The sequence below is a fragment of the Neophocaena asiaeorientalis genome, unplaced genomic scaffold (assembly GCF_003031525.2).
Source record: "Neophocaena asiaeorientalis asiaeorientalis breed wild unplaced genomic scaffold, Neophocaena_asiaeorientalis_V1.1 scaffold43, whole genome shotgun sequence".
NCBI classification, from domain to species: Eukaryota; Metazoa; Chordata; class Mammalia; order Artiodactyla; family Phocoenidae; genus Neophocaena; species Neophocaena asiaeorientalis.
The window spans coordinates 6,999,289-7,026,258 of record NW_020173674.1 but is presented as its reverse complement, the minus strand read 5'-3'; the positions used below and the strand labels follow the sequence as shown (position 1 = coordinate 7,026,258).

The 26,970-nt window shown below is 51.3% G+C and overlaps 2 protein-coding genes across 4 annotated transcripts; both read left to right on the top strand.

Moving 5' to 3' along the window:
• Positions 1 to 4,476: 4,476 nt before the first annotated feature.
• On the top strand, positions 4,477 to 18,066 carry DPF2 (double PHD fingers 2). Of its 3 annotated transcripts, XM_024748898.1 has the most exons (12): positions 4,523 to 4,596; positions 5,436 to 5,504; positions 9,049 to 9,209; positions 9,588 to 9,695; positions 10,022 to 10,185; positions 11,029 to 11,121; positions 11,301 to 11,379; positions 12,882 to 13,019; positions 13,147 to 13,275; positions 13,427 to 13,539; positions 14,410 to 14,491; positions 16,748 to 18,066. In XM_024748898.1, exons 2-12 carry the CDS (start codon positions 5,446 to 5,448, stop codon positions 16,822 to 16,824), a joined length of 1,203 nt encoding a protein of 400 aa, XP_024604666.1. In that variant the 5' UTR covers positions 4,523 to 4,596; positions 5,436 to 5,445; the 3' UTR covers positions 16,825 to 18,066. The 3 variants fall into 3 exon arrangements, with proteins under 3 accessions (XP_024604668.1, XP_024604666.1, XP_024604667.1); XM_024748900.1 differs by lacking the exon at positions 5,436 to 5,504 and having other exon boundaries at positions 4,477 to 4,596; positions 16,748 to 18,053; XM_024748899.1 differs by lacking the exon at positions 4,523 to 4,596 and having other exon boundaries at positions 5,417 to 5,504.
• Positions 18,067 to 20,269: 2,203 nt separating this feature from the next.
• Positions 20,270 to 23,123, top strand: TIGD3 (tigger transposable element derived 3). The gene is made up of 2 exons (XM_024749036.1): positions 20,270 to 20,427; positions 21,369 to 23,123. Exon 2 carries the CDS (start codon positions 21,385 to 21,387, stop codon positions 22,798 to 22,800), a length of 1,416 nt encoding a protein of 471 aa, XP_024604804.1. The 5' UTR covers positions 20,270 to 20,427; positions 21,369 to 21,384; the 3' UTR covers positions 22,801 to 23,123.
• The last annotated feature ends 3,847 nt before the right edge of the window (positions 23,124 to 26,970 follow it).

The following is a 26,970-nucleotide window of genomic DNA, read 5'->3' as shown; positions in this document are numbered from 1 at the left end:
TATGTTATGGTCGGTATCAGATAATTCCAGCATCTTAAATCTGTATGGGTCAATCTGTGCTTTATATTGTTTGCAGTCAGTTTTTTCTTTCTTTCTTAATTTTATTTATTTTTAGCTGTGTTGGGTCTTCGTTGCTGCGTGCAGGCTTTCTCTAGTTGCTGTGAACAGGGGCTACTCTTTGTTGCGGTGCATGGACTTCTCATTGTGGTGGCTTCTCTTGTTGCAGAGCCCGGGCTCCAGAGCGCAGGCTCAGTAGCTGTGGCACATGGGTTTAGTTGCTCCGCCGCATGTGGGATCTTCCCGGACTGGGGTTCAAACCCGTGTCCCTTGCGTTGGCAGGCAGATTCTTAACCACTGCACTATCAGGGAAGCCCTGCAGTCAGTTCTTATGCAAGGTTTCTTGTTTCTTTGTGTGCCTGATTATCTTTGACTAAGAGCTGGATATTGTATCTGAAAAAGTATTTTTAGAAATAATTTGAGGCCTTGGATGACAGTACATTCTTTCAGAAAGAATGCTTGGTCCCAAATATGCTTCTTTCTGCTAGGTGACTAGGGGCATTATAAGGATGGGTCCACTTAATCCAGGTTCAAGGCTTGAGCTTCCCTGGACCACCTGGATAATATGATTCTAGACTACTAGTCCACAGAAGTTAGGATCCCACCTTAAAGTGGGCATGTATTGGTAGTAGGGTATCTGACTTCTACCTTGGGCAGGCTCTGGGTTTTGATTTTGACCTTCCCCACCAAAGACCACCAAACAACAGCTTAGCTTCACAGTTATATCTTCTAGATCAGTAAATGTCCCCAGGACAAAAATTGCCTTGAATTCTGGGCTTACAGCTCTGGGCTTCAACCTCTTAAATGTTAGCTCAGGAATTCGTCACTATACTACTAGCTTGTCAATGCTTTTAAGTTTTTTTTCACTTCCTCTGTTTTTTTAGTTTGTATTCAGTGGGAAGGTTGGAATTAAATACCAAATCAGGTGGGCTTCCCTGGTGGTGCAGTGGTTAAGAATTCACCTGCCAATGCAGGGACACAGGTTTGAGCTCCTGGTCTGGGAAGATCCCACATGCTGCAGAGTAACTAAGTCCATGAACGACAGCTACTGAGGCTGTGCTCTACAGCCCCCGAGCCACAACTACTGAGCCCGTGAGCCACAACTACTGAAGCCCACGTGCCTAGAGCCCGCACACGGCAACGAAGAGTAGTCCCCGCTCTCTGCAACTAGAGAAAGCCCGCACGCAGCAACAAAGACCCAACGCAGCCAAAAATAAAGACAGAAAGAAAATAATTTTTTTTTTTTTTTGCGGTCCGTGGGCCTCTCACTGTTGTGGCCTCTCCCGTTGCGGAGCACAGGCTCCGGACGCGCAGGCTCAGCGGCCACGGCTCACGGGCCCAGCCGCTCCGCGGCATGTGGGATCCTCCTGGACTGGGGCACGAACCTGTGTCCCCTGCATTACCAAGCAGACTCTCAACCACTCTGCCACCAGGGAAGCCCCAGAAAATAATTTTTTGAAAACTACCCAATCAGGAGCCTGTCTCCCTGACTGTAATTTTTTTTTTTTTGGTCTCGCAGCTTGCGGGATCCTAGTTCCCCCACCAGGGATCGAACCCGGGTCCTCACAGTGAAAGCGCCGAGTCCTAACCACTGGATCGTCAGAGTATTCCCATCACTGAACATAATATTAAGCAGATCCCCTGGGTTTTGTTTATCTTTCTCCCTGCCCCCACTGGGTAACAGCAATCCTATTTACCCTAGAGAATTAAAATCAGTCACCCCAGCCAACAATGGTACCCACTTTTTACTTTGCCCAGTGGCAGGTGGAACTCAAAATAGCCCACTGGCAGTCTCAGATCCTAATTTAGAGAAAACATTTTTGTGCCCCCTGGTGGAAGCATTCCTTCATTGGGTCCTAAAGGCTCTAGATCAGCCAGAGCCCTGAGCCACAGAAACAGAAAACAAACATTTTGCAAAAGAGTCATTCGTTGAGCTTGCAAGAGGCTGCACCCCCACTTCCACTGCTTGGTTCCTGTCTGTAAGAGTAACACTATATATATATATCGGTCACTGGTTCAGAGCATAGGGAGTATCTGTTATTCAGTGATGGAGTATTTCTTAAAAGAATCCTAAAAGAATCAAAACCCATTGGTGCTGCACTCATAAATTGCCTTTCCAATAATAGAGAACTAGCCTACTTACCATTTCTAATATTTTTTATTTAAAAATTTTTATTGAGACATACCTACAGAGAAGTGCACAAATCTTGTGTAGGTCAGTGAATTTTTACGAAGTGAATAAACCTGTGTAACCCAGATGAAGAAAAGGAACATTACTAGCCACCTAGTGCCCCCCACTCCTTGTTATTATCTTCCACAGGGAACCACTTTCCTGAATTCTATCCCCATAGGTTAGTGTGTCTGTTTACATAACTTGATATAAATGGTATCATACGATATGTCCTCTTTCAAAATTGATTTCTTTTATTCAAATATTAAGTTTTTTGAGATTCATTCGTGTTGTTGTGTAGCAGTAGTTTGTTCTTTTCAATGTTGTTTAATCCACTCTAGCACTGTGGGCATTTGGGATGCTCCAGTTTGAGGCTATTACAATTAATGCTGTTGTGAGCATTCTCATACAGGCTTTCCCATATATGTATCCACGGACAGAATTGCTCAGTCATGGGGTATGTGTGCGCTCAGCTTCAGGGCTCGCACACTGTCTTAGACAGTTCAGGCTGCTGTAACAAAGTACCACAGACAACAGACATTTACTTCTCAGTTCTGGAGGCTGGGAAGTCCAAGATCAAGGTGTCAGCAGATTTGATTCCTGGTAGAAGTCCACTTCCTGGTTTGTAGACGTTTGCCTTCTTGCTGTGTCCTTACATGGCCTTTCCTCATGGAGAGAGATATTTCTGGATTCCTTTTCTAATTAGGGAACTAATCCCATCATGAGGGCCCCACCCTCAGACCTCCTCTAAATCTAATAACCTCCCAAAGACCCCACCTCCAAATACTATCACACTGGGGATAGGGCTTTAATATATGCATTTGGGGGTCACAAACATTCAGGCTGTAATGCATACTTTTGACTCCTGCTTTGGAGTCACCTGTGATACCCACAATCATTTGGGGGTACAAGAGTGCACCAGGATTGTTGCTGGGTGTCCTTCCAAGCCGCTGATGCCTATTCTGCAAGTTTGTGCAAGGTAGGCAATGAAAATACCTCTCAACTCTCATCTGCCAAACATGATTTTAAGGCACAGTGATGGTAAGATGTGTCCTGATTCTGAAATATTAAAATGGGGGTGGGGCGGGGAATAGGTGCATCTTAGAATTGCTGAAATAAGATATATTACCAGGACCAAAGACCAAGCCCTGGGGGCTCTGACAGTTACAGGTGGAAGAGAGGATGGAGAGCCAGCAAAAGAGGCTGAAGGTGAGCCTCTGTGATAGAATAGGATAGCCTCTTTGTGAAGGTGTGCCAGTGTGATAGGGGGACAGCCAGAAGAGTGCATGTCTCAGAGACCTGGAGAAGAGTTTGAAAAAGAAGGGAATGGTCAGTGGTGTCATGGGGGTTGATAGGCTGATAAGGACAGAGAGGAAATCTCTAAATCTGTTGAAATGGAGGTCGTGGTGTCTTTGTTAGAAGATGTTTCAATGAACTGGGGGAACAAAATCCCCATTAAACTGGGCAGAAAGAGACTTGGAAACAAGTCAACAGAGATATGGAGTATAAACAGAATATGTGTTTTTATAGGGTGAAAATAAATGGGGTGACAATCAAAAGCAGAATGGGCTTAAGGAAGGGCTCTGATTTTTTTCAAAGTCGTATTTGTAGATGAATTTGCGTGATGCAATAGTGAACGAGAAATGAATGGTACAGAAGATAGTTGCAGGAGGGAAGTTCTTCATGGAGGTTACGAGCTTGGGAGTAGGAAGCAAGGGAGAAGAGGCGGGCATCAATTAAGTTGGTGGCTTGATATGGTGGCAGGAAGGTGGGGGAACTTCTGTCAGACCCCCAATATTCAGGTCAAAGATCTGCCAGGTTCTGGGAGTTAAATTCGCCCTCCCTAAAATGGGCACATGTTTGGCAGCCCAAGTGGACTGTTCACTCCTCTTACCTTCGAGTACCCACCAACCCCTGGCCTGTAAGTGAGGGTAAAGGGTTAACCACGAGGTTAAAGAAAGGTCGGCGAGGTAGCAGGACGCATGAGCTCTATCTAGGCCACCTCTGGGCCTGCCAGTTCTCACCAACCTCTCACCTTCTCATTTTTGGACGGGCCCAGACCCTCCCGCTCTCCTCCCACTCCACCAGGTGGAAGAGGGAGAACTGGAGCCGGAGTCTCGGGACGCGCGCCCGTCCCCGTCGCGCCTGCGCATTCGTCCCTCGTCTCTCTGGCCCGGGAGAACCTGCAAGTGACTCGTTCTCCGTCGCTCGCTCTCGGGCGCGCGCGCCCGGGCAGCGCCTGCGCAGAAGGACGAGGAAACTGGTTCCCCGTGCGGCCCCAGCGCCTGCGCGCTGCGGGCTTCGGGCCTCCAGGCCTGAGGGAGAGGAGCCGGGAAGATGGCGGCTGTGGTGGAAAATGTAGTGAAGCTGTGAGTGGCCGTTTCGATCTCTCCTAGGCCGGGAGGTCTTGTAAGGGGCCTGGGAGCAGGGGGCGGTATGGGAAGGGACGAGGCGGAGAGAAGGACGTGCTCGGGAAGGCATTATTGCGACTCCTAGTGGGGAGGGCAACAGGAGACTCCAGAGAAGACGTTGCGCTTCTTTGGAAACTTGTGGAGGCCCTAAGGGTGGCCCACGGGAGCCCCTAACGGGCAGCCTTCCTGTGGGGCTCTGCGGCCTGGGCGCTGCCTTCATGCTGAGGGGTTCCAGAGTATGGCGCCCTTGTTGCGTACGAGAGACGGTCCCGGGTTCGCTCCCGAGACGCCTCAGTCCGGGGGAGCCGGGCAGAGGGCGGACCCGGGAGTGGCCCGGCCGCCGACCCCTTCTCATCGGCTGCACGCAACCGGCCCAGGAGGAGCAGGCTCGGCAGCCTGTTAAGCACTCTGGGCTGTTCTATTCTAAACAGCCCCGTGATGTTCCGGGTGGCGGAGGGGCGGCGGGTGGTCCTTGAGTATCAGGTACCCGAGACCAAAAATATTCTTGGGAAGAATTTGTTGAGGAGCAGATACAGAGGGAAAGAACTTCAGGGAATAGGGCCTTTGCGCCGCCCAATCCCAGCCATCCAAAAGCGGGCATTGGACGGACGCGGTCCAGGCCGCCTTGCCGCCCAGAGGGGCATCTAGGCCGGCCGTCTTCGCTCTGCAATACTCTTGGGCTAGGCAGATTTCGAGCAAGGTTAAAGTTAATGGTTGTTGGCTAGATGGAGAATGGCCTGTTAGCTGTGAGTTAAAGATGCCTTGGGACTTGATGTAACCCAGCCTCCTCCCTGCAGAAGAATCTGAATGAATTTTGCAATGAGTTCATGCCCCCCGTGGGCGAATACAGCAAGCTCCTTTGATGGGTAAGTTTGGCTGGCTGCAGAGGTAGGAAAATTGAGAGCTGTCTGGGTGTCTAGTTTTGGATTTTGACTGAATGACAAGGTAAAGGTTTGGGAACTCTTCTAAAGGACTCACAGCTTCTCATCTGTCTTTGTGGTGGGCTGAGCCCCACTCTTCCCAAGAGCCCTTTTTAAGGGTACATTTGCTTCTCTCCCTCCCCCTGCCTGGAGCCTTTTCTTTGAGAATGCTTTCCCGCTTCCATTAAGCTAAGTGCCTTCTCCTCCTCTTGTGGGTTGTTTTTTTTTTTTAACTTGCTTTCAGCTCCATCCTGCTGCCTCTTTCAGCCACCCCTCCTCCCAATGCTATTATCTTTCTCTCTGATCTGCCCACTCCAGTTTCCCCAGCTCTCTCTTCAAGCTGACATTTCCCTCAATTTAGGAATGATGCTGTTGATCCTTATATAGTTATCCTTCCTGACTCACATGTTCTTTCTTTGTTTCCCTACCTTTCTCTTTGTTGACTCCCCCTGTCCCATTGTAAGGGGAGGTTTTACACAGGTTTCATGCTTCTCGAAAAAGAATCAAAGCTTCTACCTTGGAAACCTTACTGTACTGGGGGAATGTCAAACTAGCCTAGGTTTAAGAGTTACACGTAATGAGATTCTACATGTTGGAAGATTTTCATCTGGGAAATAGGGGTAGCAACCCTTCTGTGTGATGTTAGAAATGAGGGTTTGGCCATTTAAGTAGAGCATGACTTCTTATTTCTCTTTAAAGAACTGTAGAGATCATGAGGGTCACCAGCCACTGGTTCCTGGATACCAGTAACTTTCTGCTCCTCAGTTCTAGCTGTAGAGAGCTGTGGACCACAGTTAATACACTTCCCTACAGAACTTGCCCTTGAAGAAGGGACTTGCCGGCTTCCTGTACCATATTCTCATACTGGAAAGAGGTGCTTTTCTGGCGCTTCTCTTGACCATGGTGTGCCTAGTCTTATGACAGCTGAGGCTATACATCGAGGTCAGGACTACTAGCTCATCTTTTCTGACTTGCATCTTGTTCTGGGAGAAGAATTTCCCTGTTTATAAATTTTCTGTCCCTCCCAAATGTGGTGTCAGAATTGAAACGATCTTTAAGGGGTCTTACGAGGGCAGAATAATGGTATAAAATAGCTATGGTTGCTGACTGGTTTTGAAATCCTCTGAGTTAGGTAACGAGATCTGGAGAATGATGTTACCTTGAAATTTCTTGAAATAGGAGCCTTAGATTCTTAAGAGATCTCTCTCATTCTCTCTTGCTCTGTCCTCGTCAGATCCTCTCTTCCTCCAACTGGTGTTTCATTCTCAGCTCTCTTACTCACGAGACAGTTTGCCCCACCTTCCGAAATCCCACTTAACTCACAAGAGCTCTGATAGAACATCTCTCATGCATCCCCCCCAGCTGTTTCCAGCTTCCTTGTTCTGACTTTGCAGCTCTCAGCCTGTCTAGCCCTTCCTTCCATTTGACTCACACTGTCAGTGTCAATTCCCATCAGTGGAAACAAAGGAGCTGCTGCACTCAGCCTTGTTTATCCAGTTTTCCTCTGTTTAGTGAGGACATGGCTGCCTCCTAAAGGCGAGCAAATATGAACCTGTTCCCTTCGCTCTACTCTCCAATACAGGATTCATGCCTACCTCAAATTACAGTCATTACGGCGCGTTGAATCAAGCCAGGCTGTCTTGTGGTGTCACAAGATGTGTGTGCAGTGCGTGTCTTTTTCAGCTGCTGGGAATGTGCTAAGCTGTGCCTAAGTGGTCTATTGTGGCTGCCCAGTGAAAGCCCCCCTCAGATTCCAGAGAAGGGTTTGTTGCTGTAGCTTGAGTTATGGACATAAACAACAGAAGACCTCGGTTCAGCTTCTTTTGCTAGGAGTCTCCCTCTTGTAGAATATGTCAGAGCTTATCTAGTTCAGCCTCCCCAATCAATAGCATAGGAACCTGAGGTCCATGTAGGTTGATTAAATGTCCACATTTATGTGGTGACTTGCAGCCAAGCCAGGTCTTTTTACTCCTTAGTCAAGATGCTTCAGACACCATCGTGAGTACTGAGGATATCGTGGGAAAGAAATCATCTCTGCCCTCATTTTGTTTATTTTGAGATTGATTGGATATATAAATGTGAATATAGTTAAAGTTCCCATACTAAAATACTTGTTAAACCCTGAAGCATGAGAACAAGATTGGTTCTATATACATGCTTCTTAATTTATTTACTTTTATTTTTGGCTGCATTGGATCTTCGTTGCTGTGCGTGGGCTTTCTCTAGTTGTGGTGAGCCGGGGCTACTCTTTGCTGCAGTGTGCGGGCTTCTCATTGCGGTGGCTTCTCTTGTTGCAGAGCACGGGCTCTAGGTGCACAGGCTTCAGTAGTCGTGGCTCGCGGGCTCTAGAGCGCAGGCTTAGTAGTTGTGGCACACGGGCTTAATTGCTCCGCGGCATGTGGGATCTTCCCGGACCAGGGATCAAACCCGTGTCGCCTGCATTGGCCGGTGGATTCTTAACCACTGCACCACGAGGGAAGCCCATACATGCTTCTTAGAGCCAGATAACTCCTGGCACTGTGCAGTTTTGCAGCTTTTTAAAGCACTTTAAAAAATAAGATTTCAAATTGAATCTTTTGAGTCCAAGAGGTTTCTTTCCTAAAAAATTTGATGGTGTGAGAATGGAGAAGGGCCTAGGACAGGCCTTTGAGCAAACAGGTTTTGTACCAGTGTAATGATACTCAGTAGAAAGTAGGCTTCGAGAGTGTTCAAGTATTTTCTGATGTTTTCCATTTACTGTAAAATTAGTATATAGAATTAGTTGGCTAAACACCTAGTTTAAAGTTCAGAAGATATAAAATGGCACATAGGAGAAAGTCCCCTAGTCACCTGGTTTTTCTCCTTGGAGGCCTACAGTTTCTTTTCTACCAATTGGCCACATAAATGGTGGCATCCTATAACACTGCTCAGCCCTGTACCTTTTTTTTTTTTCTAGTTATCTTGGAGATTGTTTAATGTTGGTACACGAAGAGTTTCCTTCTTTTTTTTTTTTTATGGCTAAGTAGAATTTCATTGTGTAGATAGTTTGTATAGATAGAGTTAGTATAGAGTTTGCTAAATATAGTTTCATAAGTCTCCCAGACCTTTTTGAATTCTCTTCTCATTTGTAAAAAGGAGCTAACCTCTGCTTCTCAGAATCCTGAGGATTAAGAGAAATAGCATCTTGGCTAGCACAGGGTTATACTCTTGAGAGGCACGGAAGGAACATTATTTTCTTCCCCTCTTTGTGGGTTAGACTAAGGTCCGATTAGACACACGATGAAATCCTGTGTTCCTGACGGTAATTTATTTGTAAAGTACCTTTCCTCATAATGACTTAGTGAAGGAGCTTGGTGTCCCATGAGGCAGAAATGGTAGCAAATAAAAGCAGAGTGACACTCTCCAAGTCCCTTGAGCCTTCTAGAGAAGCAGATGGCCAGTGAAAGGGATAGCTCAGCACCAGCCCAACACACACACACACACACACACCTGATCTTTGTCTTTCCTGCAGCCTTGGGGAGCAGTATTACAAAGATGCAATGGAGCAGTGCCACAATTACAACGCCCGCCTCTGTGCTGAGCGCAGCGTGCGCCTGCCTTTCTTGGACTCACAGACCGGAGTAGCACAGAGCAACTGTTATATCTGGATGGAAAAGCGACACCGGGGTCCAGGTGAGGGTCCACTCAGGAGCACAAGGAGGAAGAAGCTTCCTCATCTTAGGTGATGAGCCAGCTGAAAGGGTTTTCCTTACTGCTTTCCTCCCATGGAGATTATAGTCTTCCCATGATTAGAAGCCCAGGGAGGATGAAGCATCTTTGTTTTCTGCAGGCTGCACTGCTGAAGCTCTTGTTGGGCTTCTGGAGAGCTATGTGTTAGCCAAGGCCTCTGAGCTTACGTGTGTTTCTCTTATCCGCACCCTGTCCCCAGGCCCTCACTGTCCGTATTCCTCCCTTGCTCTAGAACTCAGTCAGGGCCTACTCATGCAGAAAGTGTTTGGTATTATTTTCTAGGGTTAGGTCTTGACTTCACTCTCTTTTTCCCTTCCACAGGATTGGCCTCTGGGCAGCTGTACTCCTACCCTGCCCGGCGCTGGCGGAAAAAGCGGCGAGCCCACCCTCCTGAGGATCCAAGACTTTCTTTCCCAACTATTAAACCAGGTAAAGCACACTCCTCCCTGAGCAGGGGCATAGCCTGCTGTGTTGTAGGAGGCCTGCCAATCACCTGTTACGTACCAGGCCCAATGCTAGATCCTAAAGATACTAAAATGAATGAGATGTGATTCCTTCTGTAAAGAACTCAGTCGAATAGAAGAGACAGGTAAACAGATAAGTTATGGTGCCAAGTGAACCACGGTGTCTTGGTTCCTGGGCAGCCAGAGACCAGAAGACAGTGACTGGCTAGTGGCTGATCTAGCACTGTATACACCCGGAGAGGTCTGCTTCCAGCCCTTCTGAGCCTCGCCTCCTCCTGGCCTTGCCTGCAGACACAGACCAGACCCTGAAGAAGGAGGGGCTGATCTCTCAGGACGGCAGTAGTTTAGAGGCTCTGTTGCGCACCGACCCGCTGGAGAAGCGAGGCGCCCCGGATCCCCGAGTTGATGACGACAGCCTGGGCGAGTTTCCTGTGACGAACAGTCGAGCACGGAAGGTACAAGATTAACACTGTGGTTAAGGGAACTTTGATGGAAATCAGTCTCCTCTTCATCAGAGGCCACCCAGTAATCAGAATAGAAGTAGAAGCTGTGGGGCTGGAGGCAGCCACCTGGAGTTCTGTTCTGCTCCATTCCGTAATGAGAACTTCACTGTTACCTTCCAGTCTTTGCTGCTCCTTTCCTTCTAACTACAGACTCTCGTTCGTCTTCTGTTGCCACCAAAGTTTTTTGGTGCCTGGGGTTACGTGGGTGATGCAGACCTGGTCTCTGCCAACAAGGAAGATAAAACTGTACATAAAAATAATAAGAGCTAAAAATATGCCAGGCACTGTGCTAAGTGCTTTCCATCGTCTTCTCCAGTCTCTACAACCTTATGAAATAGGTATTGTTGCCCGTTTCACATATAGGGAGGCTGCAGCAGATCAGTGAAAAAAAAAAAACTTCCCACCAGGCCACCCAAGTAAGCAGGAAGGCTCTAATTTAAATCTGGGAAGTGAGGTGTCGGAAGGGAACCACCACTAACATGCACCTAAGGTGGCAGATCAGAGGCAGGAGAGGCCACAGCTACTTGGGGTATCAGGGAAAGTTTTATGAAAACATGGGGTTTGATTTAGCCACTTGGAGATGATGGGAAAGGCATTCCAGGCTAGGGGAGCAACATGAAGAGAGGCGCAGAGGAAGGAGAGCCCAAAGCACTGAAAGAACAGCAGTGAGGAGTGAGGCTGGAGCGGAGGGGCCAGGTCACAGAGGAGGTTCTGGGCGGCCTTGGCCAGTCCCATCATGGGGGAGCTTTTGGATGTTCCTTATTTCTGCCCATCCTAATCTTCCTGTCCACTCAGCGGATCCTAGAACCGGACGACTTCCTGGATGACCTCGATGATGAGGACTATGAAGAAGACACTCCCAAGCGTCGGGGCAAGGGGAAGTCCAAGGTGAGGGGCCAAGTGCTGCCTGCAGCCTGGGGGCTCAGGTAGCCTGCAGAGTCCCACTGTTTTATTGCTTGTTGTTGCCATTTTCTCTCTTGAGTGAGATGAGCAGCCAGCTTCTGGGAGAGTCTAACTCCTCAGGCCTAGACACCTTGTTAAGGGCTTTTTTTTGCTCTTCTTCACAGGGTAAAGGTGTGGGCAGTGCCCGTAAGAAGCTGGACGCTTCCATCCTGGAGGATCGAGATAAACCCTATGCCTGTGACAGTGAGTGCCTCACGAGTGGGTGGGTAGTCCTTGCCTTGGACCCAGCTCCTCAGGATATGAGAGGAGGGAAGGTTGTGTTCTTGTTCAGAGTGGTAAAACAAGCCTGGACTCTTGTCCTGCCTGCTGACTGGTTCCCTCTGAGATCCCTGAGAGGCCCTGGCCTCCGCTACACGGTGGGTGAGCCCTGCATGCTCTGGGGGAGATTGCCGTTCTCGGGGTGGGGGTACCCGTGAGGGGCACACACAGCAGGCAGGGTTGGCCTCAAATAGGTGGCATCCAGGTCTGCTGGCCCCAATCAAGTCAGGGCCCCAGGAGTCCAACACTGACTTTTTCAATGTCTGTGCTCTCTCCCCCTTTTCTCTCTCTTGCCCACTTCTGTCCCTCCACCCTGGGAGCACCATCACCGCTGGGGTTTCTCTCTCGTTTGCTCCGCTTTCCTGCTGCTGCCGCACCTGTCTCAAGTGTATCAAGGCCTTCTTCTCATGACTTTTCTTTCTGTCTTTCAGATAGTTTCAAACAAAAGCATACCTCGAAAGCGCCCCAGAGAGGTAGCTCTCTCAACTTTTCAGACTTTTGGTTTTCCTATCCCTTTTTCCCTCCTCCCTTGTTCCTGCCTTATCATCTGTGATGCTAGTTGTAAAGTCTCTGGAATGGCATGGGGACAGGAGCAATGGGCCTTCTATGTGCTCCACTCCTCACGGTCCTGGAAGCTGCCTTTACCACTGCTTGTCTCCCACAAAGTTGCTCCTAGGGCTGCTCGGGCCCACTGCATGGGGTGGCTTCAGAAGCATTATAAGGAACCCGTTACAAACAGATCCCTCTGCTCCCCCTTCCCCAAAACAGACACATAGTGGTGAGCTAACGTTCCCCACCATCTTGCCACCCCCTCCTCCCATCCCTTCCCCGTTCCTTTCCTGCTGCCCCCTGCTCTTCTTGGTATCACTGCTCAGAACTGTGCTGGGAGTGTCTTTGAGTTTCTCTGGGAGACAGCTATCCCAGCAGACTCAGTTGGTAGGTTATCCCCAAGAGATCCACCCCCTAGCTCCTTTATTTGGGCAGAGATGGGCTATGTTATATATGGAGTAGCGTAAGCCTCCTTCATTTACTGAGAGGTAAAAAAGTTTGGAGTCTCTGCTACCTTTCCTCCTTCCTGCCATATTGCAAGACTATAGAAATTTCCTCTCCCTCCTGACCTGGAGCTCCCCAGACTATTCCCAGGGCAGGCGGTGATGGGGCAAGGGCTCAGCCTCCCAGACAGCCTACGTGGAGGAGTACAGGTGGCCATGGGCTGGAGTTTAGTAGGGAGAAGAGCCATGGAAGCTGGAGAGCCCCAGGTCTGATGTTCTTGGCCACGGGGAGGCAGCTATCACTAAAGGCCTGTCCCTGAGCAGAGCTGATGGGGGTGATTACCTCTGCCTCAGGTGGAGCCCACAGCTTAGAGGGGCAGGGATGTGGCACTCTGGGATCCTGACGCCTTTCTCTGCAATCTTCTCCGCGCTTAGTTTGTGGAAAACGTTACAAGAACCGACCAGGCCTCAGTTACCACTATGCCCACTCCCACTTGGCTGAGGAGGAGGGCGAGGACAAAGAAGACTCGCAGCCACCCACCCCGGTTTCCCAGAGGTCCGAGGAGCAGAAATGTAAGCTGCTGTCAGAGGCGGGGCAAACAGGCGTTGGCCTGGTTATGAAAAGCCCTCCCTGCAGGGATGTTGAGAGACCCAGAGGCCCACATGGGTATCATGAAAGTTCTTCCCTTTCTCCCTGTAGCCAAGAAGGGTCCCGATGGATTGGCCCTGCCCAACAACTACTGTGACTTCTGCCTGGGGGACTCCAAGATCAACAAGAAGACAGGACAGCCCGAGGAGCTGGTGTCCTGTTCTGACTGTGGCCGCTCAGGTACCTCCAACCCAGGGCCAGGGCAGCCCTAGCCAGCACCCAGTCCCCGAGGGGCTCGTGGCTTGCCAGCATCCAGCGGCTGTCACAGTCACCCAGGTCACCTCGCTTCTCCCCGACCTCCGGCTGCCTGTTTCACTCGCTCCCCCCACAGGGCATCCGTCCTGCCTCCAGTTCACCCCCGTGATGATGGCAGCCGTGAAGACCTACCGCTGGCAGTGCATCGAGTGCAAGTGCTGCAACATCTGTGGCACCTCCGAGAACGATGTGCGTGTGTCGTCCCGTCCCGTCCCGCCCCTGCCCCTGGCGCGCTTCTGCTCAGCTCTCACTGTACTTTCCACCTGTGGGAACTTTGATTTGTTGGGCAGGTGTTCACTGAGTACCGACTTGGTGTCAGACACTGTTTTAGGCAATAAGCACGCTAAAGACAAACAGGGTCCCTGCTTTCATGGGGTTTACGTTCTTGCGGGAATAAGCAAGGAAGTGGGTGACGTTTTATGCTATTCCATGAAGAAAGTGAAAGCAGTAATGTGGCAGAGAGCAACTGGATAGCTGATTCAGATAGAGAGGCCTTTTCTGAGGAGGTGGTGTCGGTGTTGAGGTTTGGATGATACAAAGGAAACAGTTCAAGGAGATTTGGAGAGAGAGTATTCCCAGGAAAGAGTAGCCAGCAAAAAGGCCTAAAGGTGGACGCACTGGGTGGATTGAGGCCCCTGTGGCCGGCTGGAGCCCTCCTGCAGTGGGAGAGCGAGTAAAAGATGAGGCTGGAAGGCAGGTGCCATCAGCTTTGAGAGTTTCATCAGGAGTGATGTGGTTTGTCTTACATCTTAAAAAGGTAACTTTGGCTGCTCTGTGGAGAACAGATTGGGAGGGAACAATGTGGAGGCCATGAGATCCGTTAGGCGGCTGGTGGCGTCCAGGTGGGATGACAGTAGTGACTCTGTCTGGGTGGAAGTGGACAGCAGTGATTTTCTGTCTAGAGGGTCCCATGTCTGTTCTCACTGCCATCTATCCTGCCCCTCCTGGAATTAGCAGCCGTGTCTGCAGAAGCCCTCCTTCCTACCTGTCCTCAACAGCCCAACTGAGGCCCGTTAGTCATTCACCTCCCCCCTTCCTCTTCCATCTTGCATTCTCTAGGACCAGCTGCTCTTCTGTGATGACTGTGATCGTGGCTACCACATGTATTGTCTCACCCCATCTATGTCTGAGCCTCCTGAAGGTAGGTCTCCCTGATCTCTTACTCAGAACAAGTATTTTATTAGTAACTTGGAAAATCGCCTGTACGGTTAAGTGAGTTCTCGTATCAGTGATACATTCTTTCAGATTAGGGAGTAGGCACATTGCCTTCACTCAGTTCAGAGTGCTTTCCTAGCATTGCAACTTTGAGGCTTTAATGTTTGTACATTATCACCAGATAACATTTACAAACACAGAAAATCGACAGCCTGAGAGAAAACAGATGCTGAGCAGAGAATAATTACCAGAAGGAGAGATTTGTTTTCCTCCAACAAGTCTAAGAAACTCAGTTCGTAGTTTGTCTGACGCGAGACTAGTTTTAGCACTCCATTCTCGACAGATGTGAGCGTTTGTTTCTGCCAGTGTCGGGGAGGGAGTTGAACCTGGAGCCTTGAGTGGGTCACTCTGGCCCTCCAGCAGTGCTTAACGATGCTTCAGGTTTATGGAAGGTCTTCGACAAAACCAGTGGTGACACCAAAAAGTGGCTGCCTCGCCGCAAGTCCTCTTCCAGCCAGGTGTCTGTGCCGAAGCCGCTCCTTTATAGAAATTCAGAAGCTTACTCAGGAGGACACAAATGCCTAGTAGCTGTTACTGTGACAAAGGATGTGGGCCAGCATTACAGGCAAGAGAAGGTAGCTCACTGTGATGTGGGCTGACTTGTAGTGTAGGTCAGACTGCTGTCACCCCCTAGAGAAGGAGGCCCCTAACAAAGTCTGAGGGTCCTGCCGCAGCTGCAGGGGAGCACTCAGCTTTTTCATCTGTCATCCCGCGTTTATAAGTTTCATCTGTCATGCCATGTTTGAGGAGAGGTAGTGTGCTTTTGGGGTTTTTAACCATAAAATACCAGTTCACAGGCACAATTCTACATTAACTGTAGAAAGGCTTTCTTAATGACGTGCTGGCAGACACTGAGGTAGTGGAGGGTTGTAGGCAGCTCACAGCAGGGTCCCCGTAGAACCATCAGATGGTCTAGGCTCTAGGTCAGGGGTTTGCAAGCTATGACCCTCTGGCCAAACCTAGCTGCAGCTAGTATATATAGCTCACAAGCTAAAAATGACTTTTACATTTTTTTTTTTTTTTTTTTTGCGGTACGCGGGCCTCTCACTGTTGTGGCCTCTCCCGTCGCGGAGCACAGGCTCCGGACGCGCAGGCTTAGCGGCCGTAGCTCACGGGCCCAGCTGCTCTGCGGCATGTGGGATCTTCCCGGACGGGGACACGAACCCGCGTCCCCTGCATCGGCAGGCGGACTCCCAACCACTGCGCCACCAGGGAAGCCCGACTTTTACATTTTTAAAGAGAGTTTTTTTTTAAAAAAAAAGATATGGCTGAGACTGTATGTGGCTCACAAAGCCTCAAGTAGTTAACACTCTCCGGCTACTTACAGAAAAGCTTATCAACTGCTGCGTATTTACCTTTGGGTCAGAAAGGATCTTACCTTTTTGAGAGTCACATATCTCTGAAGAGCTGATAAAAGCTGTGGATTCTTTCCCCCAGAATAATGTTCAAATACACATATGTACAATTATGCTTATAACTTCAAGGCATAAAGAGCTAATTTTCTTTCTCAAAAAAAAAAGCATAGAAGAATCCAGCCATAGCAAATATTAATAAACAAGGTATGAGCTAGTTATATTTCTCATAAGGGACATTATTTCCTGTTTTTCTATGAAACCAGACTTGGGTCACAACAAGTTGGGTCATCATAGTTGGCCCCCTTTCCTCTGATTGGGTCCTCAGCCTCTCTCAGGCACCTAGTGATGGTGGGGAGCCCTTCTCATCTTTCCGTGGTCTTCACAGAAAGCTGTCTTATGTGGAATCAATATTGGTTTCTCTAGAGCCTCTATTCATGATCTTGATTCTAACCTTTGGGGCCATGAGAATGAAGTCTGGTTCTTCTGTAATCACAAGTTTAAAGCCTTTTAAAGCTTTAAAAAAGTTATATCTACCCAGGTCCTCTTTAGTGATTCTGATTTAATAGGCCAAGAGGGCCTGGGCATCTATATTCTGAAATAGGCCTCTAGGCGATTATTTCTTATATCTCCATTGAGAATTATTTTTCATGATATTTGAAGACCTAGAGTTCCTCCCTGCTCAGGATAACTGTGAAACTTTGCTACTGCAGGACATCTCCCATCCTGCCCGTAGCCAGTCCTGCTACTGGAGGTGAGGTATGGGGAGTAGAAGAAGAGCAGGTGAGGATTGTGCGGGGCCCCTCCTAACCCCTTATGCTTCTCTGCAGGAAGTTGGAGCTGCCACTTGTGTCTGGACCTGCTGAAGGAGAAAGCTTCCATCTACCAGAATCAGAACTCCTCTTGATGTGGCCACCCCGATCCCCCATACATCTAGGGCTGTTTCTCTCCTGTGTTTCATACCCACCTTCCCTTCCTAATCTCTTTCACAAGTCCAGAGAACCTCGGGGAGGTCGTGCCAACCTGCCTTTGGCAGCAGCAAGCTGAGGTGGCAGCTCTGACCGCCTCTGGCCCCAGGCCCTCAGGGAGAACGGAGCATCACACTGCCCCAAGGCATACCTGTGGGCCCAGCTTCTCACTGTTCTCCATGAAGTGCATTCACTCTGTCTGCCTTGGGCCCCGGCCCTGGTATTCACAGGGTTCAAACCGTGTCCTCCGAGAAAGAGTGGGAGAGCAGCTCACTTCTCTCAGCTCTGCCTCCACTCTGGTCCCCAGGGTTTTCCCTTCCCCTGGAGGTGAGCCAGGCTGGGGCCTCTGCCAGAGCAGCTGGGAGTGAGAACTGAGCAAGCTTGCAAGAAGCTTCCGGTGCCCTCTGTGCTGCTTAGCCTCACAGCCTCCTTCCCCCAGAGCGGCTCTCTGCGGCTCTCTGTTCCTGCTACCCAGGATCCTTTGCCTGAGCCAGGATGCTCTTGGTCACCCTCCTGGCTCTGTCCCATTCCCACCACTGCACCGCAGGGGGAGGAGCAGCTTCACCTGATTGTTCCTTGTGCTTGCCTGGCTCACCGTCACAGGCCCTGGTCTCTAGTGACTGAAGCATTCCCCACCCTTGTTATTTCCTGTCTTCTGCCTCCCCTCCTTATTCCCTTTGGTTTTGTGGGAAGAGGGGAAGCATTAGGGGGCCAGGCCAGCAGCTTGGGGGCCACAGGGAGATGTTGGACAATGTGCCTGTTTTTTAACTCGATGAAAAAGCCTACCTCCGAAATCCCCTTTTAGTTCTTCCTGGACCTGGGCATTCAGCTCCTGCCCTTAACTGAATTGGGAGCCTCTGCCTCCTGCTCTGTGTATCCTGGCTCCTGGGTGGTGGGGAAGCCACATAGACATCCCTTTCTTCCCTGGCACGCTCGCTAGCAGCTGGTAAGGTCTTCGCACCCTGATTCTTCAGTTTTCTGCCTGGTGACACATTAAGTAGTGGGGCAGGGACAGTCCATGCCAGGACACCCTGGAGTGTCCTTCCCCTTGGCTGTGGGAAGGCCCTAATTCACTGTCACTTTGGAGTTGAGGTGTCTTTTTTTTTTTTCTTTCTTTCTTTAGTTCCTGTATACTAAGCATTAGTACAAATAAACATTTTTACACAGAGCCCTCTGCTGGATTGTTTATCTCCAAACTCCCTTTCCTGGTTAAGGCCACTTCATCCTAAATCTTTCTTCCTTAGGATAGTGGCCTTTTTTTTTTTGTTTTGCGGTACGCGGGCCTCACTGTGGTGGCCTCTCCCGTTGCGGAGCACAGGCTCCAGACGCGCAGGCTCAGCAGCCATGGCTCACGGGCCCAGCCCCTCTGCGGCATGTGGGATCTTCCCGGACCAGGGCACGAAGCTGCATCTGCTGCATCGGCAGGCGGACTCTCAACCACTGCGCCCCCAGGGAAGCCCAGGACAGGGGCTTTTAAATGTTTTGAAGCATAGCTTTTACCCCAAATTAAAATGTTTGCTTAAGCTCAGTAGATTAAGTTGATATAAAATTGGGTATTTGTTTAATTTCTTATGTAAATTAGATTATAAGTTTTTTCATAAAGAACAATGAAGTTTTGATTACAAAATTTGGGTTAAAAAATAACTTTAAAATCCTGTTTATTTCTGTATTTTTGTTGGTTTGGAGGAAATTCTGCTGGATTTGTATATGCAAGTGGTGACAGGTTTGTAACAGCTGACCTGGCGATTTCAGATACTTAAAAATAGGTCCAGAAGCTTGATTATAATGACAGGAAAATTAATGACATCACAGTGAAACACATGAAACTTTTTGCACGAGTAATGAACATGAGCAGAGAGATACCTCAGCCTCGCTTGCCTGACGTACTTTCATTGTATGTAGTGTGCATGAGCTCAGCCCATAGCGCAGCGCTGCAGCCTTCCTCCAGGCATGTATGCGTGCACAAAAATGAGTTTCCTTTTCCTGCAGCCGTTTTAAAGATTTGAATCAGTTATGAACCCCCTGAAGGTTTTCTGGGACAGTCTGAAAGCCACTGTTTCCTACTGAAAGGTGTGGCCTGGGCCCTTGTGTTCAGTTAAGTAAGCAGGGTGCTCTAGTTTGGGAACTGTGTTAGGGACAGCACAGCCCCCATCCTCATGCCTTTACATGGAAGTAGGCCTGGAGCAGAGGGAGGAAAGCAATGAAATGATCCTTGGTGGTTCAGTGGTCTAAGGTGAGAACAGATAAAAGATAAATTTAAGAAAGGATGTTGATGAGAACACTAACAGGCATAAGTGAGAGGAAATTTGGAAAGTTTGCAGGCGGTGGATTTAGGATGGCATACAGAAGGATGGAAGAGGGGTCAGGATTGGGATGGGAAGGGAAGCCTATGAGAAAGCAGACTCATCTGTGGCCCCAGCCTTCCAATCAGAGCTGTAAAGGGAGAGGAAAGGAGGCTAGATCTGAATGGGGAGCACTAGACCCCAGGTTAGAAAGTCTATATTTGATTGCAAAGAACTGATGGCTACCAAGGAAGGGAATAATATTAAATCTTGGGGCTTCCTTGGTGGCGCAGTGGTTGAGAGTACGCCTGCCGATGCAGGGGACACGGGTTCGTGCCCCGGTCCGGGAAGATCCCACATGCCACGGAGCGGCTGGGCCCGTGAGCCATGGCCGCTGAGCCTGCGCGTCCGGAGCCTGTGCTCCGCAACGGGAGGAAAAAAGAAAGGAAAAAAAAAAACAACTAAAATTAGTCTTTGGGACTTCCCTAGCAGACCAGTGGTTAGGACTCCACGCTTCCAATGCCGGGGCACGGGTTCAATCCTTGGTTGGGGAACTAAGATCCCGCATGCTGCGTGGCATAACCAAAAAAAAAGAAAAAGAAAATTAGCCTTTTCTCACCCTAAACCAGAACTGGCCCCAAGCAAGTAGTTTATTGTAGCTGGGCTGATAGACGTGAGGCCCATGCTGTCCATGGTAACATGTTTTGCGTAGCTTAAAACCTTCCATTTTTTAAAAAAACACTCAATGAGGGGTATTAGACCTGTTTGGCAGGTGAGGAAGCTGCCTAGGGTCACGGCTGGGAAGACCTCCGGCGTTCACGCAGCCCAGAGTCTCGTCAGGCCCCGAGGGCCGGGACGCCTGAGGCTGGCGGCGCCTCCAGGACTCCCGCCGCGTCCGGGATCCGCCTCGCCGTCCCTTAGCACTGGAAGCTCCGTCCCCCGGGGGACCCGGCGACCCGCCACTTTCGCGATGCCCAATGAGACTTAGCCAGGGGCGGGACGGACGCCACCGAAGGCCAATCTAACTGGGCCGGGGCGGGGCTGAGGCGGTGGGAGCTGAACTGCGGACCGCGGTCTTCCCTGTCGGGAGAGGGCCCGGCGCGGGCGGCGCGCTCGAGGCCCTGCTGTGCGCGCGCCCGCCACCCGCACAGCCCCTCTGTCCGCTCCGCGCGTCCCTCCCCTGCTCTCCCGTAACCGCCGGGAGAGGGGCTCGGGAGCCGGGCCGGGGCCGGGGCGGGAGCCGCGGGACGAGCGCCAGAGGTGGGTGCGGAGCGGGAGGCGGGGAGGCGGGGAGGCCTGGAGGCCCGGCGGGAGGATAACTGGGTCCGCCCTGCCGACGGACCCCGGGTCACCGTGGGGAGAGGCCGGCCGGGTTGCGGAGCCCGACTCCCGGCCTGCCTGGGTCCCGGACGCTCGTCCCCGCGCCGTGGTACCCCTCCCAGGCCACGACCCTCCCGGCTGAGGACACCCCGCCCCTCTCGCTGCCCGCGGCCTCCTAACCCCTCTGGCCCTTCGTCGCCTGTGCACCTGCCCTTTCGGCCTTGTGCTCCTACTACCCCTCCAGGCGGGACCCTGGCTCAGCCTTACCTGCTCAGGACCCAGCACCAAATTAGACTTGCTCCTTCAGCCCCCAATCCGTCCCTCTTTGTCGTCTGTACACCTGTCACCTCAATTCTGTTCATTAACTCCACCACCCTGCCCCGAACATCTTCATCTACATCCAGCCTAGGCCATCATCCCCCCTCCCCCTCCCCCTCTCGGGGATTCCTCCCGCCAGCTCTGATTATCCCTACACCTGCCCCACTCAGCCCCAGGCCCCCTGTCCTCGCCCGTCCACTCTCCTTTGTTGCCTCTGCAGCTGTCCCCTCGGCTCTATTCATCCTTCTCCCCCAAACCGCAGCCCAGACTCCCTTCTCCCTCTGACCAGGGGACCACTTCCTCTGGGCTCTGTTCTGTCATTTCTCCTCATCAGTGCCCGGCCCACTGCTCACTCAGCCTGGCCATTTCCCTTCCTTTCAGCCCAGCCCTCTCACCTCCTGCTCAGGGTACCCTCACCCTCTTCCAGCTGGTCCAGTCTTCCCTGGCCTCTCCCCCACACCAGCCTATCTCCCAGCCTCATATATCTCTTTTCTTACTGACCTCCTCTCCCAACACGAGTGGCCTCCACTGTTGCCCCCGCTCGCCGTTTCCTCCCAACACAGGTGCTGTGGAGACACCATGGAGCTGTGCAGCAAGAAGAAGCTTCACGCCCTGTCCCTGGCCGAGAAGATCCAGGTGCTGGAACTCCTGGATGAGTCCAAGATGTCCCAGTCGGAGGTGGCCCGGCGCTTCCAGGTCTCCCAGCCCCAGATCTCCCGCATCTGCAAGAATAAGGAGAAGCTGCTGGCGGACTGGTGCAGTGGCACGGCCAACCGGGAGCGCAAGCGCAAGCGGGAGTCCAAGTACAGCGGGATCGATGAGGCTCTGCTCTGCTGGTACCACATTGCCCAGGCCAAGGCCTGGGAGGTGACGGGGCCCATGCTGCTCCATAAAGCCAAGGAGCTGGCCGACATCATGGGCCAGGACTTTGTGCCCAGCATTGGCTGGCTGGTCCGCTGGAAACGCCGAAACAACGTGGGCTTTGGGGCCCGCCACGTAGTGGTGTCTCCGTTCACCCCTGAGCTGCCTCCCCCAGCTCCCACGCCCCAGGCCCAGCTGCCTCTTTCTCTTAAAGATTTCTCCCCAGAGGACATTTTTGGGTGTGCTGAAGTGCCCTTGCTATATCGGGCAGTGCCCGGCAGAGTGGGTGTGTGTGATCGGGTACAGGTGCTGCTGTGTGCCAACAGCAGGGGCACAGAGAAACGGCGGGTGTTGGTCAGTGGGCTCCAGGCTGCCCCAAGATGCTTCTTTGGGGTCAGCAGTGAGGCCCTGCCCGCCTCCTACCACCCTGACCTGGCCATCCCCTGGTCAGAATGGTTGGCACAGTTTGATCGGGACATGGGGCGGCAGGGCCGACAGGTAGCCTTGCTGCTGGCTGCCCGAGTGGTGGAGGAGTTGGCAGGCCTGCCCGGGCTCGGCCACGTGAAGCTCTTGCCTCTGTCCGCTGCTAGCACCACGCCTTCCCTGCCCAGCTCCGTGGTCCAGGCCTTTAAGGCCCATTACCGGCGCCGTCTGTTGGGCAAGCTGGCTGCCGTCCAGAGCGAGAGGGCTGGCACATCGCTAGCTGAGGCCGGGGCAGGCATCACAGTGCTGGATGCTCTACACATGGCAGCGGCGGCCTGGGCCAAGGTGCCTCTCCAGCTCATCGTGAGCAGCTTTGTTCAGGAAGGGCTGGCTCCAGGCAAAACGGCCCTGGCCCCGCACAAAGCCTCAGAGATGCCACCCGTCCCCGGTGGGCTGAGCCTCGAGGAGTTTTCCCGCTTTGTGGACCTGGAGGGTGAGGAGCCTGTGTCTGGAGTGTGCAAAGAGGAGGTGGGCACGGAAGACCAGGGTGGGGGCGGAGAGGACGTCTTGGAGCCCCTGCCCACCAAAGCCGATGCCCTCCGGGCTCTGGGCACGTTGAGGAGGTGGATTGAGTGCAAGGGCACCGGCCCTGAGCTCTTTGCAAATTTCTACGCCTGTGAGGAGGAGGTGGAGCGACTCTGCTGCCTGTGAAGGGCCCTTCCAGCCGGAGCCCCTCCTCTCCTGTTTCCCATGGAAACGCCCTCGCTCAGAAGGCAGATTGGGGGCTGGTCTCTTTCCCGTGGAAATGGAGCTTTTGTGAAAAGCGTTGAAGGGAGACAAGTTGGGAGACTAAGTCTAAGCTCTGAGCGAAAGTTCTCCAAGCCCTGAGAAGAGGGTCTAACGATGGGGTGTCAGGGAGTGAAGCTAGGCTGCATGGTTCCTGAACCGCTGTGGAGTCAGGGACTTGGGAAGGTGGAATTCGGGCTTTACAGACAGGCCGATCCCTTGAATTCTGTGTTAAAAACAGTTCTGCTTCTGGAAATAAAGTTTTTAATCAGAAAAGAGGCCAGGGTGTTATTTTCACGGGAGAAGGGTGAAAACGTTCACCTCAGATTTTTAAATTGATTGCTGAGGGTCGCTGCCACGCGGCTATCGAGCTGTGTGCGGATGACCAGTAGTGAGCCTCTCCTGGCAGGAGGGACTCCCAGGACGTGAGGACTCCTCATGGGCAAACAGGCAGATCCCAAGTATTGCCCAGGACATTCTGCTGCTCTGATTTCTCTCTCAGATTGCCATGGTAGGGGTGGTGTCTAAGAAAGAAGGGGACAAGCTAGGGACATTCCAGGGGAACGAAAAGGAGCCAGGGGAACTCCTTGGTGGTCCAGTGGTTAGGACTCTGCACTCTCACTGCTGAGAGGGCGAGGGTTGGGTTCGCTCCCTGGTCACGGAACTAAGATCCTGCAAGCCGAGTGGCCAAAAAAAAGGAGGCAGGATTTGGAATAGCCATTCATTATTTCTTTTCATTCATGTGATCATTTCACGACATCTCTTCAGCAAGGCCTCCTGCGTGACAAGGTTGCGAAGATGGTGTCCCCGCCAGGCAAGACCTTGCAGACAGTGACAGTGGAGTGTGATTAAGGGTCGTCATAAAGACGTGTGCGCAGTGCTGTGGCCCTGGGGAGCCTCGGGAGCAGGTGAGCTTTGAGCTACAGCAGAAGGACAGACAGACAGAGGAGTGGGAAGGATAGTCCTGGCAAAAGGGCGGCAGGCGAGGAGGCAGCTGTCCCGAGAGAGCACGGGGAGGCCCAGAGAGCTGGAGGCACCTGTAGCCCCCCAAGCCTGGTGGTGGGGCGCCCCCAAAGGGTTTCACTCATGGTGGGGACAGGTCATTTGTGAGGTTCTAGAACACTGAGATGTGGAGGGTGGGTCAAAGACGTGAGACCTAGAGGCAGAGAAACTCCCACTGGTCCCAGTGACAGATGGGGAGGCCTGAGCCAGATCCCGCACGGGAGCAGGATGGAAGAGGACGGCTCACCTGGAAAGGACCAGGACTTTGGACGCAGACAGACCCTGGCTGCTGAGTGCAGCTCCAGGCTGAAATCCTACATGAGGCCTTTCACGCCGACCGCAGGAATCACAAGGCAGGGCGGTGTGGTTTTCTGGGGAGCATCACAGTCAAGGACTCAGACCAGCCCAGGGACCTCTTTGTGTGGCCTCGGCTCAGGCGCTCTCTAGGGGCTTCGCCAACACCTCCTTACTGGGGGCGTGGGCTGAGACCCTTCCTCCTCTTTGATGTAGTACCTTTTACTCCCAGCGCTTCTCTCCCTGCCTTCCCCCACTCCCCACCCCACTCCCACTGTCCATAAAGAGGCAGGAGACCGTGTCATCTGACCCTCCCCAGTGCTGTTGCATTTGGGAAAATGGACCCCTGGGGAGCTGGCGCCTCTTTCTGCCTCTCAGACAGTAGCACTCAGTGAATAAAGACCGACTGTTCTTTCAGGTTGGCTCATCGTCCTCACTGACCACCTCAACACCTGGCAGCCCGACAGTGAGACAGAGGTGTGTCATTGCCCACTCACTTTTAAACAGTTCTGAAGCTGCCTGCTGGCTTTCCATTTCTGCCTAAGGTCCCAAATCATTCAGCCTTTCCCCACAGATTCTGCTCTCCTGCCTGTATTCTTTTTCTTTCTTTCTTTCTTTCTTTTTTTTTTTTGGCTGTGCTGGGTCTTCGTTGCGGGCGTCTTTAGTTGTGGCACACGGGCTGCAGAGCTCACAGGCTCAGTAGTTGCAGTGTGTGGGCTTAGTTGCCCCGAGGGCTGTGGGATCTTAGTTCCCCGACCAGGGCTCAAACCTGCATCCCCTGCATTGGAAGGCAGATTCTTAACCACTGGACCATCAGGGAAGTCCCACCTGTATTCATTCAAATTGTCCTTTTTCTGAAGTCATTCCAGTTCTGACATATCTCTTTTTAAATGTTGAAACCAAAAGTTACATGATCTCTAAAGGCCTGACCAAAGCAACCAAGGGGCAGACAAGCAATCTGTTCTCAGGTGTGTCGTATTCCTGTGGGAGGAGCGGGATAGAGCGCAGGGTTTTCTTACTGACTTCTTTCCAGAGCTTGTTTTTGGTTTTTTTTTTTTTTGCAGTACGCGGGCCTCTCACTGCTGTGGCCTCTCCCGTCGCAGAGCACAGGCTCCGGACGCGCAGGCTCAGCGGCCATGGCTCACGGGCCCAGCCACTCCGCGGCACGTGGGACCCTCCCGGACCAGGGCATGAACCTGCGCCCCCTGCATCGGCAGGCGGACTCCCAACCACTGCACTACCAGGGAAGCCCTAGAGCTTGTTTTCTAAAGCCACCAGTCCCCCAAAAAGAGGGAGTTCCCTGGCAGTCCAATGGTTAGGACTCGGCGCTCTCACAGCGTGGGCCCCAGGTTCGATCACTGATCAGGGAACTAAGATCCCGCAAGCCATGCAGCACAGCCATAAAGAAAAAGCCACCAGTCATCTCTTCTTTTCTTGCATTGATATCGTGTATCGTACTTAACTTTTGGTGGGTGGCTCCATGGGCTCATTCAAGCCGTATTTACTGAACGCTCTGCTTGTGGAGCAGGTCCTGTTCTGGGACCTGAAGCTAGTGCTGAACAAGACAGAGAGGATCCTCCTCGCTAAACCCTTCCTTTCTGGTAGAGGGGATAAAGAAAAGACAAGTAAAGAAATAAACACGGTGATTTTGGACAGCAGTGAGTGCCAAGATGAAAATAAAACAACCATATCGTAGAGAGTGACTGGGGGAGGGGAGTCAGGGAAATGTTGGGGGGGAGTAGTGACTGATAAGAAGGGAACACCCACTCTTCCAAAGGAAGAGTGTTCTCTGCAAAGGGAACAGCAGGTACAAATATCTAAGGTTAGAAACCGCTTGACAGGTTTAAGAAACAGAAAATGAGAGAAGGCCAAGCAGAGGAGGAGGGCAGAGAAGTGGGCAGGGGCCTCTGAGATGGTAGCACTTACATTTCATTGGAAGCGAGACAGGAAGATTCTTTTTTTGTGGGGGGGCGGGGAGAGTGGGGAGATTTAGACAAAGGAGGAACGTGATATGTTTTATGTTTGAAAAAAACTAATTCCAGTTGCTGCGTGAAGAATACATGGCAAGGTAGGGAGCAAAAGTAGAAACCGGAAAACCAAGTAAGTTAGGAAGCTACTGTGGTTGGTGGGACTTCCTCACGCACTGGGCATAAGGTGTAAGGAGCCAGAGAAGGCGAAGAGGACTTCGGCTACTCCCAACAGACCTAATTTTTTTTATCAGGGTCAGGCAGTCCTATCCGATGTTGCAGGTTTTGCCACATGCAAAATGGGGGACAAAGAAATTATGTGCATTATTTCAGTTGATTTAAAAGTTTATGTTCAGAAGGCATTCAAGGCTCCAGGGCAGCAAAGATGCATAAGACACAGTCCCTGTTCCTAAGAGGCAGAAATAATATGGGTCAGTCATGAGAATTAAACAAATTAATATTTATAAAATGTTTACTACTTGCCAGGTGCTATTTTAAGCACTATATATAGGTTAGATATTATTGTTATTATATTCAGAAGCAGAATCAGTCTTGAGAAGATGAGGAACGGGATCCAGAGAGCCCCAAGGCAGAAAGATTGGCTCCCCGTCTTTTTTTATCTCTGCATTGCACTCTGATTTCTCCCAACCTACCTCCCAATTCTCTTCAGCTGTGACAGTTCTTTTTCTTTTTTCTTCTTTTAAATATACATAATCAGGGAATTCCCTGGTGGTCCAGTTGTTAGGACTTGGCGCTTTCACTGCTGTGGCTCGGGTTTAATCCCTGGTTAGGGAACTAAGATCCCGCAAGCTGTGCAGCACAGCCAAAAAAA

Excerpts from the sequence above, each read along its gene's own strand:
- DPF2 (XM_024748898.1), top strand. The coding sequence starts at position 5,446 with ATGAATTTTGCAATGAGTTCATGCCCCCCGTGGGCGAATACAGCAAGC. Across the intron at positions 10,186-11,028 it reads CGAACAGTCGAGCACGGAAG|CGGATCCTAGAACCGGACGA; the intron begins GTACAAGATTAA and ends CTGTCCACTCAG. Across the intron at positions 11,380-12,881 it reads TAAACCCTATGCCTGTGACA|TTTGTGGAAAACGTTACAAG; the intron begins GTGAGTGCCTCA and ends CTCCGCGCTTAG.
- TIGD3 (XM_024749036.1), top strand. The coding sequence starts at position 21,385 with ATGGAGCTGTGCAGCAAGAAGAAGCTTCACGCCCTGTCCCTGGCCGAG.